The 16,865-nt window shown below is 42.5% G+C and overlaps 1 protein-coding gene across 1 annotated transcript in view; it reads left to right on the top strand.

Moving 5' to 3' along the window:
- Positions 1-2,615: 2,615 nt before the first annotated feature.
- IPO5 (importin 5) overlaps positions 2,616-16,865 on the top strand; it is a 44,403-nt gene continuing 30,153 nt past the window's right edge. Inside the window, exons 1-6 of the mRNA XM_074151374.1 lie at positions 2,616-2,723; positions 7,395-7,475; positions 13,321-13,513; positions 14,026-14,128; positions 14,379-14,475; positions 15,634-15,738. Coding sequence (XP_074007475.1) covers positions 2,628-2,723; positions 7,395-7,475; positions 13,321-13,513; positions 14,026-14,128; positions 14,379-14,475; positions 15,634-15,738 — 675 coding nt within the window. The 5' untranslated portion in view covers positions 2,616-2,627. The remainder of the gene's footprint in view (positions 2,724-7,394; positions 7,476-13,320; positions 13,514-14,025; positions 14,129-14,378; positions 14,476-15,633; positions 15,739-16,865) is intronic.

Below are 16,865 nucleotides of genomic sequence, written 5' to 3'. Positions count from 1 at the left end.
CAACCTGTTAAAGTGTCTCATCACCCTCACAGTAAAGAATTTCTTCCTCATATCTAATCTAAATCTTCTTTCACTTTAAAACCATTACCCATTGTCCTATCGCTCCACTCCCTGATAAAGAGTCCCTCCCCATCTCTCCTGTAGGCCCCCTTTAAGTACTGGAAGGCTGCTATGAGGTCTCCCCAGGGTCTTCTCTTCTCCAGGCTGAACAACCCCAACTCTCTCAGCTTATCCTTATAGAAGAGGTGCTCCAGCCCTCTGATCATCTTTTTGGCCCTCCTCTGGACTCCCTTCAACAGGTTGATGTCCTTCTTATGCTGGGGGCCCCAGAGCTGCATGCCGTACTGCAGGTGGGGTCTCACCAGAGCAGAGTTCGGGGGGCAGAATCACCTCCTTCGACCCGCTGGCCACGCTTCTTTTGATGCAGTCCAGGATGCGGTTGGCTTTCTGGGCTTTGAGTGCACGTTGCCGGCTCCTGTTGAGCTTCTTGTTTACCTGGGCTTTAGTAAGGCCTTTGATACAGTTACCCACAGCATTCTCCTGGAGAAACTGGCTGCCCATGGCTTGGATGGGAGTACTTTTTGCTGGGTAAAAAACTGGCTGGAGGGCTGGGCCCAGAGAGTGGTGGTGAATGGAGTTAAATCCAGTTGGCAGCTGGTCATGAGTGGTGTCCCTCAGTGCTCGGTATTAAGACCGGTTCTCCTTAATATCTTTACCAATGAACTGGGTGAGGGGATTGAGAGCACTCTCAGTAAGTTTCCAGATGACACCAAGTTAGGTGGTAGTGTCAACCTGCTTGAGGGTAGACAGGCGTTGCAGAGGGATCTGGCTGGATCTGCAGAGGGAGAGGCTGGATCAATGGGCTGAGGCCAGTGTTATGAGTTTCAAGAAGGACAAGTGCCGGGTCCTGCACTTGGGTCACAGCAACCCCATGTAGCACTACAAGCTTGGGGAAGAGTGGCTGGAGTGCTGCCCGGCAGAGAAGGACCTGGGGGTGTTGGTCGACTGTCGGCTGAACATGAGCCAGCAGTGTGCCCAGGTGGCCAAGAAGGCCAACAGCATCCTGGCCTGTATCAGGAACAGCGTGGTGAGGAGGACTCGAGAGGTGATCGTCCCCCTGTACTCAGCACTGGCGAGGCCCCACCTTGAGTACTGCATCCAGTTTTGGGCCCCTTACCACAAAAAAGACATTGAGGTGCTGGAGCAGGTCCAGCGAAGGGCAACGAAGCTGGTGAGGGGTCTGGAGAATAAGTCTTATGAGGAGAGGCTGAGGGAGCTGGGGGTGTTCAGCCTGGAGAAAAGGAGGCTGAGGGGAGACCTTCTCGCTCTCTACAACTACCTGAAAGGAGGTTGTAGAGAGGTGGAAGTTGGTCTCTTCTCCCAAGAACAGGCAACAGGACAAGAGGAAACAGCCTCAGGTTGTGTCAGGGAAAATTTAGATTGGATATTAGGAAACATTTCTTCACTGAAAGGGTTGTCAAGCATTGCAACAGGCTGCCCAGGGAAGCGGTTGAGTCACCATCCCTGGAGGTATTTAAAAGACAGGTAGCCGTGGTGCTTAGAGATATGGTTTAGTGATGTTTTTTATCAGAGTTAGGTTGATGGTTGGACTAGATGATGTTAAAGGTCTCTTCCAACCTAGGCCGTTCTACGATTCTCATCCGCCAACACCCCCAAGTCATTGTCTCCAGGGCTGCCCTCAAGCCACTCCCTGCCCAGCCAGTGTCTGTGCTTGGGAGGGCCCGTACACACGTATACAACACATGGGAACGCGTTGGCCCTTACGCTTTTGTGCCTCAGACCCCTCCGTGCACCTGCCGTGCGAACCTGGCGGCACATCCATCCCCCAGGCGTGCCGCCTAACGAACGCTTTCTCCCGCCTCGTAGGCACTACGGCATCGCTGCCCCGGACCCGGGTGCGTCCCCGCCCTCGCTGTCGCCACCTGCCCCGGGCTGCCCCCGGCCCGGCTCCGGCGGCTCGCGGCTGGCAGCCGTCTCTCCCCCCCCCGCCTCCGCCCTCAGGGATAGGGGGCGGTGACGTGAAGCACGACGTCACCGAGGAGGCGAAGGAGACGCCTTGCAATCTCCCGCGCTTTGCTCGCCCTCCCTTCCCCCACTGCGCTGCCAGGACTCGGCGTGCCGGCGCGGGACAGCCCCACCCTCCCCGCACCGCCCGACCGCGCCTTTGACCAATCCCGCCGAGACTGTCGGAGTCGCCCACCAATGAAAGTGCTCCTTGCGGCGTTTCCCCGCCTCCGCCTCCCGCCTCCAGCCCGCAGGCGCACCAATGAGACAGGAGGAGACAAACCCCATTCAGGGACGGGTGCTCAGTCTCTCATCCGCTCCCCACCGCCCCCCCCTCCCCCCCGCCGCCTCGAGTCTCCAGGACGTCATAGGGAAGGGCAGGCCAATCGGGGGCGAGGCGCCGCGCGTCGCAGCCAATGGGAGCGTTCGAGAGCACGGCTGGCGCGGCCGGCCCCAGGGGGGAGCCGGGACCAGAGCGCGGCGGCAGCGGCTCCGCCCCCTCTCCCTTCGCTGGTGGCGGCCAGGCCGGCGTTCCCCCTCTCCGCCTCCCCCGCCTCCCTGTCCCCGCCCGGCCTCCCTCCCTCCCTTTCCCTTTCGCAGCAATGGCGGCGACGGCGGCGGAGCAGGAGCAGCAGCAGTTCTACCTTCTCCTGGGCAACCTGCTTAGCCCAGATAATGCGGTCCGCAAGCAGGCCGAGGTAACGGGTCCGTCCTCGCCCCGGCCCTGGCCGCCGAGCCGGCCTGTCAGACCTCACAGACCTTGCCGGAGGGAAGGCGGGCGGGGAGGGGGGGGGCAGGGAGGCGGCGGGGCCGGCCGAGTCCCACGTGTGAGCAGCGGCACCAGCTGCTGCCGGGGCGGCCCGGGCCTTTCTCCCCGCGCGCGCGGCGCAGCCGGGCGGTTGTGGTGGTTGCGGCGGTTGCCGCCGGCCGTTGACGAGGGCTCCGGCTGGTGGCGGGCGCGTGAGGGCGCGAGGGGTCCGGTTCCCCCTCCTCCTCCTCTGGCGGCCCTGCCTGTCTGGCACCGCTCGGCTCTCCCTCGGCCGCCTCCTGTCCGCTCGCCACCCCGGGCCCTTGTGGAGCCCACGAGGAGACGGGGCCTGAGCTGGCTCCGCCCGGGCTGGCCGGCCTGAGGGAGCGCGGCTCCGCCGGAGAGGGGAAGCCAGGCCGGCGGAGGGTGGTGAAGCCGGTCCGCGCTGGGATGAGGGGCCCCAAACGAGGTCAGGGCGGGTGCCGGTCCTGGGTGGGTGCGGGGCTCGGAGGGGCGTGATTGAATTGAAAGGCTCCCGCCGGGCACCGGGGGGTGAGGGGGGGGCGGCTGCACTTGTAGCCTGGTCTCTGCCCTCCCCAAGTGGAACGGGCAGAGGGTCCGTGTCCCCCAGGCCTGGTGCTGGGGCAGGAGTGGGGCCGTAGCCGCCCCCCCCGCCAGCCGAGGACCTCTTTTCCTTCCATACAATAGTTTGGTTTTAACTTCGGAATGAGCCGTGTATTCAAGTGTTTCGTCAGCTAAGAAATATTTCACTAAAAGAAGCGTTTTCAATATGCTGAGTTTCTCTGTTATCAGCAGAAACTTTTCAGATGTGTTATTTCAGCTGAAATTCTTTGTGGTGGCTAAGCCACGTTAATTCTTTCTCTCTGTCATGCTTAAGACTCCATTGTCAAGCCTAGTGGGGAATCTCTCCCATTGAATTAAATACTAGCGTCTAGGTCTAGCATGAATTCCCACTGCATGGCTGCATCGGGTCTTTTATCGCTCTCATCACTTCAGCGGTCAGCAGAGTTCAGCGCATTGTTTGGTGCAGAATAAAAAGTATTATTGTTCCTGATGCTGCAGTGAAAAATTCCTAAAATATAAATTGGGAATGAAAAGGAGAGGAGATGAACAGTTTTAGAAAGCTAGCAAAGTTCAGTGTTGATTACCGCAAACACTTTCTAGAGAAGCAGCAAGAATTATTCCCACATTCCCGGACATAGAGATGGAATGGAGGCCATTCCCAGGGAGCTGAATTTCTTTCTTTTCTCAACTATATTGCCTGCATGTAACGTAAGAACATTTCTCACGGCTTTTTGAACTTTATTATAATTGTAACAAAGCAGATTTGTTAGACAGCTGTGTCATAATGCTTGTGAAATAAAACATTCTTGGAAAAGAAGTCTAAAACTTAGATTCTTACAACTGGCATGTTGTGTCAGAAACTTCCTTGGAATTGAATTGGAGGGTTTTTTAATTTCATAGATACATATGCACTGGGTCTATCAGAAAGCAACCTTAATTGCTTTTCAAGTCCATTAGTTTCGTATACAAATACAAGTGAGTAATATAATTTTTACTTATTTAACTGCACTGAATCTGGCATTGGTTTCTGCATATTTCCGAGATGTATTGCAAGTATTTTTATGCTTTAAGATCATTCAGAGTGGAAGGGTCCTCGGGAGGTCTGTAGTGCAATCTCCTGCTCAAAGCAGTGCCAGCTACCAGGTCAGACCAGGTCATTTGGGGGCTTTGTCCTGTTGAGTCTTGAAAACCTCCAAGAATGGAGACTGCACATGCGCTCTGAGCAACCCGCTCCTGCTTGACTATCCTCATTAGAGCAAAGAGGTCTGAACCTCCTTTTTTCAATTTATGCCTGTTATTTCTCATTCTTCCGCCATGCATTGCTGTGAAGAACCCAGCTTGGTCGTCTTCATGGTGGATTAACAAACTTGGGTACCTAGAAACACAAATCTACCTCGCTATAATGTAACTAGGTTGACTTTTTTTTTTGTCTGTTACTTGAAGCAGTATTTCTTTGGATGAAAGTATTGCATAGCCTTTAGAATATTTGCTTACTAAAATCATACAGGACTCATATTTGATCTTAAACACCTGCATAGTCCAATCATTTTTTTAAAGCGTGCTCACTGTTGGAAGGCAATATCGAATACTGTAGGAATTCAAATAACTGCAGGTAAATTGAGTAGCAGGTTTTCATTTGTGTCCAAGTAAAACCAGTGAGAATGAGAAATGGGTAGACAGAACAGAAGGAGACAGACTTGGGTTATTTCTAATAGGTCTGGTCATTTAAATTAGGATGAAGGGTGTTACGTTGAAGACTGGACTTGATGGAGATGTAGAGTCATACCCTGTTTGGGTGGGGGCATAGTAAAAGCTGTAAAACACAGAAAGGGGAGGAGGAAAGTCTAATCACCTAAAACTTGGTTTTATTTAAGTATTTCTGTATATGGATCTTTATATGTGCTTGCACACTCATAACTTGTTCTGACCAGTTTGCTGAAACCTGGTTCATTCCGTTTATCTCCCATTAACAATTACTGGAATGTTGTCTGTTGACTATAAAAGCCTGTCTTTCTCTTATTTTTGTGTCTGTCCTCTGCTAGAGAAACTTTTGTTTACTTTGGTTTTTGTTTTTTTTTTAATGCTTATTTTATCTCTTTTTTAAAAAATATATTTCCCAGGTTTGGAAGAATGTGAGTACTAAGTGTAGATAATAGATATTTGATTGCATGTATTCTGAAAGTTAGTCTTGCTGTGTGAGAAATGTGTACCTCTGGATAAGGTAGCTGGGGGACTAATCATGAGCTAAAAGAATACAGTGAAGATGTAGCAGGATCCAGGTACATAGTTTGGGCATAGCCAAGGCTGGTAGTAAGATGGCTGGAGCCAGCAAAGTAGTCCTCCGCCAGCACAGGGGGAAGGTTCTGGTGTGGCCGTATGTTCCTCATGCCTACCTTGCCCTGGTGCTCTTTAGCATCCTCTGAATTCCCATTTACTGACTTGACAGAATTATGACAATGAACAACTGGATAGTTTGGTGCCATTTCTGGTGAGTTTAAACAACTCAAAATAGAATTTCATTATTATCAGAATTTTTATGAGGGCAGCCAGCTTTTACAGTGCTTTAGCTCTCCATGAAAGCGTAGCTTCAAGTCCATGCTGGGCCTCTGTTTAGGGAACCTTCTTGTTTCTGCATTTGTGTTTATATTTGTAGATGATAGTGCAGTATAAATACATACGTTCATGGAAGTGGTTAATCTGAGAAGACTTTCTATTCTGGCCCTAAGCCTCATTTAATTTTGCAGTTTCCATGAAATGATTAGATTAAATGCAGGGATTCATTGGGGATTCAGAGTCTCACTGACTGTGAGTGTAGATTAGCAACCAGAGAGAATATGAAGTAAGAATTGACTCTGTGAACGAGGCCTACTAGGAAACAGGTACAGAAGGTAGACAAAGATGATCTTTAACATTAAATGTGTGATGCAGAAACTACTTTATTGAAAATAGCGGGTATACTGTCAAGGTGTGTAAATTTGCTAGAGTACTGGAAAGAGCTGCTGCAATGGTAAGAATGGGAAGTAGTCAGTCAGGCAACTGATTGAAATGAAACCAGGCTTTGTGTGGTAGGCTTATTCCTTAAGTTCAGGGTGGGATAGTGAATATTTGGAAGGGGTGGAGTAAGTTATCTTCAAGACTGTGTCCGCAAAAAATAAATCTTTCAGAGTTAGCAAGTGTAGAAGTATTTCTGAATGTTTTAAGTGGTTGCTCTTCAGCTTGTAATTCCTCTGTCCTTATGTACATAGGTTTAGTATACCAGAAACAAGCAAGCATTTATGTGTTTAAAATGCTCATGCATACCATGTTTTGGATAGTGAAAGTTATTTTGCTGTGAGATCACTAGCTTCTATGTACCGATTTAGTTTAAAAAGCCATAGTGAATGAACTGCATGCCGGAAGTGTGTAAGACAACGTAACTGAACTTCTCATTAAACTTTCCATTTTATTAAGAGGGTTTCCCCAGGGGGGAGACTAAACAGTCTCTCTTTTTGAAATTCAGACAGGAATTTAAACATGAAAAGTTCTTATTCAAAACATATAGTTGAAATGTGTGACTGCCACACATGACATTGGAAAAGCTGTAAAAAGGTTCAAAAAAAAAAATAATAACTGAACAAATTTTTGGACTATACATTTGTCAGTGGTTATTAACCTGTTGGTCACAGTTCAGTCTCAAGCTTCCAAAGTTCTTAATCCTTTGATGTGATAGAAGGTACGATTGATTACCAGGAGGATACGTGTTCCATATATGTTACGTGTTATGTTTATGTTGTATTTCTTAATTCATCTCGTAAGTGGCCAGTACTGCATATGTAGATGATTCCAATATGACAGGTCTTACTAGGTAACTAAGACTTCACTTATTATTTTGAAGTAGGTCAGAAATTTTTATGTTGATAGTTTAAATATTTTGCTACATTGTTTTCTATTAATTGAATGGATACTGAAATTGTTCTAAAAGGAAAGTCAATTCATATTAGTGCTTAACACGTGTTCTAGTAATTGTTTACAATAAGCTGCATCCCTTTTTATGCAGGAGACATATGAGAATATTCCAGGTCAATCTAAGATCACGTTCCTCCTACAAGCAATCAGGAATACTGCTGCTGCTGAGGAGGTAAGCCTCAATAATCTTTGAATTCTGCAGATTTTAAGGGCACTTGGAGAAGAGGGGAAGAAATCAGTGTTGGTCATTTTGGAAAAAATGAACAAGTTTTGTATTAACCGAATCATCCTAATTTACTGCACATTTGTAGAGGAACAACTCATCTAGTTTGTTGCAAGTCAAATTCACTAGCTGAGAATTTTTGATGCAGGATATTTAGTTTCAAAAGTAGTCTTTCATAAGTGACTGCTTAGATCTCCATTGTTGTCTGGCTGTGTGTTTTGCTTAATGAATGGGTTCTTTCCTTAAAATGTGTAACTAATATATGAGTGTTACTGTGATGTTCCTTCAAGTTACAGTTGAGAAATGCTTTCCATTTTGGGGTCCTGTGCCTTAATATGTTAAACTTAGGTATCATCTGAAACTTCTTGTGCTTCTCAAATGGGAATTGGGGGAGATAAGGTAAGAGTTGTTTTGCATGTTTTGTTCAGATGGCTTTTGTATTTTGTCTTATTTAGGTAGAATATGTTCATTAAGTCATGTAGCAGTGTTACAGAGTGAATACAGAACAGTCTAAGCGCTATATAAAATTTTTCTTTGGGCATACAGTAAGTGTGCCTTTTAGTTATTCCTTAATTTTGTAAAGGCTCTCACACTGTAGCAATCGGATATAGTACTTATTGGTAAAACTACTATTCACTTGGATATGCAGAGTGAAGATCTACTAAGCTTTCAAGATATTACAAACTTCAGAGTCACTTAAAAGTAAAAATGTTTGACTTTTTCTTTTTTTCAAATCTAGAGTTTTACTGAATGGAAGGATGTAGCATGTAAAATTTCTGAACAATATTGTAAGGAGAGTATAAGTGTGCTTTTTCTCTCTGGATAAAGATCTCTTCTGGTAGATTGTATTCAGTTTAGAGGTAGATGCCATTTGTGCTTTTTAACGCTAAGTATCAGCTTACTAAAACTGATGCTTATCTACCTACAAAGCAGTGTTCTTGTGACAGAATCCTTCAGTATTATACCAGCAACTGGTTGCATAAGAGCTGTAGTTCTCCCTCCTGCCCCGCTGAGATGTTTCAAATGATAGAAAGCCGTAGAGCAGTCTCTCCTGTATTTAAATGTCCATGAAAAATAAGATCTATCACTGCACCTTTTTTATCAGAATAATGTCATATGTAGTGATCAGATAATACTATGCCCTAGAAATCGTAACTGCATTGCACATGCTTCTGTTTTGAATACATTTGATAAGTCTGAGTTGACAACTACAGTCATGCTTGTGTAAATAAATACTTGGTCTGTGTATTTACTGATTTTATTCCATTTCTATCAGCTAAGGTAATAGCCCAACCTGAAACTTGTTCAGAATCTTGCAAATGACTTGGCTTCCAACTAACTCAAGTGCAAAGAAACTTTTCACCTGTAGAAGTTACTCCTACAGAAGAAATCGGAAGATAATGTTTGTAGAATAACTTGTCATTTAACTCCACCAATGGATAAATCAAAGAAAGGTTTAAATTTTAGCTTGTAACTTAAGTAGACATTAGGTGCTGGGCTCAAACAATTCTGATTAATAAAAGCTGTGAACAACCCCTCTGCCGTTTAAATCCAAATACATAGTAGCCTAATTAGAGCCCTAAGGGAAGTAATCTCCATGCTTAATCTAAACATTGCATATAAACAGGTAGGGAAGCATTCGGCGTGTGTTCAGTATGGTGTTGGCATCAAGAGCTAGGCATTTTGTATCTGCGTGTGTTTTATGTAGATCCAAATGTTGGGCAGAATAGTGCATCTGACACCAGTGGATAGGGCTTTGGGCCTGGTATGTGTCCTCTGAGCACACTGAATGTACTGGCACCACTGAGTACAGGCTGCTGGAAGAAGCCTTAGAACTTCAAAGATCCCTTGCCCAGGCTATGGGAAAGCTAGGTTCAGATCCCTCTTTGTCCTGAAGCCTCTATGTTGCTTTACCCCCCACCCCCCCCCAAGAAAACTAGGCTAAAGAAAATACTCTATCCTGTTTGCAGGAGCTGGGCTTCCGTGTTGTAGAAAATACAAGATTTGTAGGACTACAGCTGTTGTGTGAATCTTCACTCTGCAACCTATTACTTTTTGCATTTAAATGGAGAAACAGGGATTCAGATCCTGCTCCCAGCATCCCTTGCATTTGACATGGAAAAACCCATTAAGCTAGATCAGAAATAACTCTTTTAAAAACTAACTGTACAGCAGGGTTTTTTCCTAACCAAATGCCTAAGCTGTGGAAATAATCACCTTTTCCCTCTGTTCTCATTTCATACTTTCCTGATAGCAGAGTAACACTGTTCACAGAAGTGAAGTGTCTGACTTAGCAGTTGGAACACTTCTGTGCCAGATGATAAGTGAGTGTGTGCACCTCAGGCTGAGGAGGGGCTTGAACCCAGGTCTCAACTTTCTGAATGTGTAGTCTCACTGTTAGGAAGTTAGGACTCTCCTCCTTCCTATGCAACTGCATTTTAAAGGGTTGGGCAGAAAGGTGGTGTGTATTCACAGATTATTTGGTGATTTTTATTCTGAGGTGTTAGAGGCTGTTTCTTTGCAGTTTTACCACCTAGATCTCAGAGAGGAACATAAGTTCTGCATTTTCTCCTGCGTTGTTTTTCTTCTTGGTTAACTCTAGATTGGCAGTTTTCAATTGTGTCTGAATTTACAGTTGACTAATTTCAAGCCCTGTGAAGTACAAGAACAAATGCTGTGTAAAACTGTTTCTGCTGTACTCACAGCCCTCTTACAGGGCTCTGACCTTTCCCTTCCCTCTCTCCATATTGTCATGTGAAGGGGTTGCATTTCTTAGTCTGAAAACTGCTGCTGTGGGCAGCTTCCTCTTCAGCATTTGGAGGGGAAGGAAGGCAGCCCATGGACTTCTGATGGCCCCCAGGTTCTGCCGTTGAGTTGTATGTGGCGCTTAGGCACTGCGTGCTTTAAATTCCACATGGGGCTGGATCCCTAAATGAGGTTGTGCAAGTCCATCTTTTGGACTGTGTCCTAAATATTGGTTGTTTCCATGCATGCATGTTTTCCTCCTTGAGGGCTTAGAAGGAACAGTAAAACAAAGGTAAAAATCACTGTGACTGTGCCGCACAAGATGGTTGGTCATTTTCTTAGAAAATGTGTAGGATTACCTGGGCATTTTGAATGCCATTGGAGAATGCTGTATCCCAGAGTGCTGTTCAGAATTCTTCTGCTGCCCTGCACAGCAGTTTGGTTTTTGTCTTGTGCCTTGGTTCCATCATCAGTAAAATGCTAGAACATTCTTAAAGCACTGTAAATTCTGTAAGTAAGAAGTGGTATGTTGAAATTCAAGTATTATGACTACTTTTTATGTTAATACATTTGGCATTCCAATTGTATGTGAGCACCTCAGTAATTTAGACGTGCAGAAGAATCCAGTGCTAGGAGAGAACTCTGCTTTTTTATGCTTCATTGGTAAATGGAAGTTCTTTGGGAATGTACACTTTATATTGTTCCTGTTCTGATTAAAAGCTATAGCTGCTAAGTTGCAGGATTTTAAAATGCTTGTTTGGGTACATACCTTGTAACACTTAAATGTAAAAGAGCCTTTGGTGTGTGTGAAAAATACATCCTTCCTTAAAGCAGAAGAAACACCCCCAGAGCTGCCATTATCCAGCCATGTTTGTCTTTATTAAATTGACAACGGCAGTTTTCATATATAGGTGGATATCTGCTGAGGAAAATATGCCATTTATTATTAGAAGTCAATTGCTGCTTTGTCACTCCTTTGAACATTTGAATTTGCTTCAGGGAATTTTTTTCTAAGCTAGTAAGAGTAAAGAGCTAATTCATGTAGTGTTGATCTTGTGTCTTTCTTTATACCTTGTTACTTGTGTTTTCACTTTGCAATCAGTCTGTGTTTAAGTTCTTCAGAGGTGAAAATTCTTATCTTTGAGATTGCATGCTTTATGAAAACAAGCTCTATTCCCTATCTGGCCACCTATTATTACTTCAGGAAAGGAATGAATATAATGTGAGTCAAATGTCAGAGAATATGCACAGAAACACAATGCCCTGAGTAAGGGATGACACTGAATCAGAGTTTGTGCCTTGTTTAGTCCCAGTAAATTTGCTTCCCAGTCAAGGCTTCTCCTATGTAAGCTCGCCATGCTAATGAGGAGAAATTTAATCTGTCACAATACTGGTGCTTCTAGGGATGGAAGAAGGGAAGAGATCATTAAATTGTTTTTGGACACATTGTTAGTGGGATTCCCAGAGGCAGTGGAGAAAGGAAGGAGGAAGATTCTAACTCATGTTCCCCGTGTGATGACCTATTGCTAGAGAACCTTGGCTTATGGTGGGAGTTACAGCATAGGTGGGCACCGTGACTCTCTTTGCTCATCTGTCTTAGATCTACTAGGGAAGATCTAATCCTATGTATGTGGTGGCTTTGATCCATACTGGAGCTGTTGAGTAGGAGGAGAAAAGGGATGATCTAGAGTAAAGTCCAATTCTAGTCTTTCCCTTCTGCTAGTAAAGAGACACTTTGTGTGCACTACTCTTTAGCTGTGTAGAAGAGAGCTGGGTAGATTGGAAAAAGGCACAGTGAGTCTGGAGACTGCAGGATGCGACGAGAATAGTATCTTGGGTGATGTTCTAGAAATACCTGGTTTTTACAGGGTATGCTAGAAGTTGAGACTTTTTAGCAGTTTGTGTTTCTCATATATAGGTTGAGAGATCTTTTGGAAATTAGACTTCATTAGTTCTGCTGCTCATTGAGCATTTTTGAATTCCAAAGGCTGTTTTAAATGAAATTGTTTTTCATTAAAGTACAAATTAAGGAAAAATATCTTGGGGAAAAAAAAAAAGAGTGCACATTGCCTTGGATTGGTTTTTCTGTGAGGATTTAACATGTGTAAGGTTTTGTTACACGCGTTAAACTTCATAAATTTGGGAGATGTTTTTTAATTACCATTTGTCCTTCTAGAAACAGTGGTTAGTGAACATACTATTTATGAAGTTATTCAGAGTGCTTCTTGTGTCTTTTTGCCTTTACTGCATGTTTTGCTCTATTCATTTTGAATTACTCAGCCATGTGTTTTGCTTCTAGTTCTTGTATAATTGTAAATAAATACAGATATGTAAATGACACTGTTGTAGAAATGCTTTATGCAAGCAGGAATCATAGAAGATTGTAATATGTGGTATTGAGGTTCCTATGCTCAAATTCAAGTTTAAAGAAAAATGTTTCATCATAGGTTTGCAACAGGCTGAAAGCTTTAGTTGGTTTTTGTTTGGGTTGGTTGTTTTTTTTTTTTTGTTAGAGTAAGAGTTTTATTTGCCAAAATCTAACTCTAGGTTCCTGAATCTTTAGTGTGGAATTTGGTTGTCTGAGAAAGTGAAGTGGGGTTTACAGGTTAATTTTCTGACAAAGTTGTCCCATTAAGTCACTTGATAATCAAAAAAAAATGCATCTAGATTATAATTATCTCAGCAGCCCATTTAAAATAGAAAGACAACATGCTTTAAAAATATTTTAGTAATGCACCGAAGTCCTTAGCTTGCCACAAAATATGTCGAAGATTCAGCTCTAGGAAAACCCTAATTACCTCAGTGGATTTCATGATTATTTCTTTGAAGAACTGTAATTGTCAGAAACATGGTTGTAAGCTGATGTTTCTTTACTATGTTTTTACTTACTGTCGTAATCATCATCTGTTGCTGGATAGGTGTTCCATTCACCAAACAAGTCTACACAGTGAAAACTGATCATTTGGAAGCATGATGTCAGTAATCTTTCCTCATAAGAGCATGATTATTGTATCACAACTTTTAACATACATACTTTCTTATTCAATAGGCTAGACAAATGGCAGCTGTCCTTCTACGACGACTTTTGTCTTCTGCGTTTGAAGAAGTTTATCCAGCTCTTTCACCTGATGATCAGGCCTCTATCAAAAGTGGATTGCTGTTGATTATTCAGTTGGAAACGCAGTCCAGTATGAGGAAAAAAATCTGTGACATAGTTGCTGAACTGGCAAGGAACTTAATAGGTACTTTATATAAGCTGATAATTGTGGTAAGATGTTTATGCATTGATAATAGTTGTATTTTTATCTCTTGTCCTCTAGTCTTGTGTAGATGTTAGTACATCATGTGCAAACTGATTTAATGGTTTAAAATAAACCCTAATATTTTTTTATATTATCCTTGATCAGATAAAAATAAGATTCCCTAACTCTACTTTTTTAAATTGCTTGAGTTTAGGTGAGATTGTATTAAGGTTTAGAAATCGAATTTTGTTTAGATTCTCATGAATGTTATGCTGAACATCAGTTTCTGTTTGGAGTGCTGTTATATAACAGTAAATAGAGATCATCTGTTCCTGAGTGCCTTTAGATTGAAGATTTCAGCCATATTTTACACTGCAACTCAGACACATCTTCAGATCCTTTTTTTTTTTTTTTTTAATTAATCTTAGTAGTGATTACTGGTTGCCCTGTACAACTGAGATCTAACCACCCTTAAGTTTGCTTATCCTAAAACTTTGTGGTGTTTAATCTAGATGAAGATGGCAACAACCAGTGGCCGGAAGTTCTGAAATTCTTGTTTGACTCTGTCAGCTCTCAGAATGTGGGACTGCGGGAGGCTGCTTTACATATTTTCTGGTAAGCTTTCACGCTTTGCTACATTTTTGCAGGTTAGTCAAATCATGTCTGTAAAAATGTAAGAAAAACTGTCACAACTTAATTAACAAGCAATCATATATATTTCATTTATTCTGTTGTATTGTGGTTTTTCTTAACTCTTACATGTACAGTTACAATCTGTAGCTTAAGCAATGGATAAGTTTAAAATAATAGTCAAGGTTAAACTGTGTGAATTTTTATTAATGTTTTGGTCTTTTCTTATCCTTAGGAATTTTCCTGGGATTTTTGGGAATCAGCAGCAACACTATTTGGAGGTCATTAAGAGAATGCTGGTTCAGTGTATGCAAGATCAAGAGCATCCATCAGTAAGACCTTTATGTTTTGGTTTTGTTTTAGTTGTATGTTCTTTTTAATAATATGTCCTGAGCATAGAAATTTAGTGTAGTAATCTCAAATATAAAGGTTAAACCATAGATTCCAACCAGAGAATTGCATTTCCTGAAACTGATGAACATCTGGAGTTTTGACTATGGCTACTGCAAAACAAAAAGGTCAAACTTTTTTATGGTCCTAAAGCTGACTGGCTGGCTCATACCCGCACTGCCTCGGCCCGGACTCTTCCCTAGTAGTTATGCTTGGAGAAACCTAGCTGTAGTGGCCCAAAGCAGAGCCAAGGGTTTTAGCCCAACAGTATGAGGGGTTGGAAACTCCTTGTTAAGCTCTTTTTCTGGCCCTTGTGTATAATAGTATAGATACTATGTATCTCTACACGTAGTATCTGTACACAGCTTGTCTCAAACCTCTGAATATATGACAGCTCCTTGAACCGTTTGTGCATGCTTTGCTCTAAGGGCATGTTAGCAAGCCTCGCTCTTCTGGAAGACTTCAGATTTATTGATTTGTGCAGAGGATTGTACTTTGAAAATGTTTCTCTTGTTGTGGAAAATGCTGGGAAGAATAGGAAACCCTGCTGTGGTATATGGGTTCAGTTTGCTGCTCCCCCATGGATTACTTTTTTTGACCTTTGAAAGTCAACTGAGTAACATTTTCTAAAGTACCACAAGTCATGCCTTTAAAGAAGAGTGTTTTAAATACTTAAATCACACTTTTTGAAAAATGGGACTTAGACACTTGCACACACATTTGAAATTGGGATGGAGGTTGAAAACAATAGTTTTTTCTTTTTTTTCTTTTTCTAAAAGAAAAAACAACCCTCAAAACAAACAAAAAAAAAGCCAAACAAAAACAAAACTAGGGAATACTTGACACCTCTTAATATGATAAACTTTATTTATATCAAGGACACAGATGCTGAATATCTTCAACATTGCTTTACCTTAATTTGAAGTAAGATATAAATGCCCGTGTTAAAAACTAATTGGTATACTTATTTGCAAAATGGAAAAGGGAAATGGTAATACAAAATGTAGTCTCATAATAGGCCTAATGTTAAAAGAAAATAAAGGCATGTTTCATCACCAGTTCTTCACATTTCTCTTTCTCCAATCCTGCCCATCTTCTAGATCAAGACTCTGTCTGCTAGAGCTGCAGCTGCGTTTGTGCTTGCTAATGAGCACAATCTTCCCCTTCTTAAACATTTTGCAGACTTGCTACCTGGAATCTTGCAGGTAAGAAAGCAAACAAGTAAAGCTTAATGTGCCATTACTGTCTGGATTGAATCTATCCAAATGTAAATTATTGGTTTGCAAATGTGTGTAGCATGTGAATTTTTACTGACACCTGGATTAACTGTATCTTAGTTAGCCTGATATCAGTCACCAGCAAGATGCAGTGGAAACTGATAAGGAATTTTGTAAACACAAGCTAATTGATAAGGTTTTAAGGAAAATAGTTCAATGATGATGAATTTATATAGTGTACCTAGATAAGTGAGTTCAAATTCTTTGTAAGGTATTTAACTCAAAATCATACAGCTTCTAAATTAACCATGATATTGAAATATATTTTAAATATGGGCTACCCAGAGATTTCAGGTAATCAGTAATTGGGAAATTCATTGACCCATGATAAACTGTATCTATTCTGTTTAGAGGAAAGCACAGAATTATTCTGAACAAAGATTCTCAGAGTAACAACAATAATATGGACAAATGGTCTTTATTGTTTGATAAATTAGGAATTTGCAAACAAAATGCCTTTTTGAGCTTCACATAATTTCTAAGGCTGGATTAGATCTCTTTTAGGATGGATGAATTTGAGCGAAAGGTGGATTTCTAATATAAGGTTGTTTACTTTTAGGGGGAAACCAGACAGAAAGGTTTTGAGCTCTGAAGGGCGACAATTTCACAGTACAGTTCCCTTTCTATATTAAAGAAAAAAGTGAAAATAACTAAATAGCTGTGATAACAGTGGTAGCGAACTTCTGGCAATTTTAAATTAGGCTAAATTTAGGTTAAAGACTGTCTTATTGCTACAGGCAGTACAGCAGATTCCTGTTGACAGTGTAAGCTATAAACCTTGTCTGTGTGCTTTGTGGCAAGCTGAAGAATAATTGTGCCAAGCTTACTGGCTTTTGCAACCAATGGAATTCTCCTTGATCTTAAATGGAAACTGAGAGGAATTTATTAAAATCAACTGAACTTGAAAATAGGCTCTGGTGTATACAAGATAAGTATTTTGATATTGAGGTCACTATTTGGTGGTTAGTCCCTGTCTGTGACTTTGGCAATGGCAATTGCATTGTTCAAAAATTGTAACTGGCTGAGAGGCCCTTGGCTACTGAGTACTGTATGAG

The sequence above is a fragment of the Numenius arquata genome, chromosome 1 (assembly GCF_964106895.1).
Source record: "Numenius arquata chromosome 1, bNumArq3.hap1.1, whole genome shotgun sequence".
In the NCBI taxonomy this organism is placed as follows: domain Eukaryota; kingdom Metazoa; phylum Chordata; class Aves; order Charadriiformes; family Scolopacidae; genus Numenius; species Numenius arquata.
This window is presented reverse-complemented; position numbering and strand designations above follow the sequence as displayed.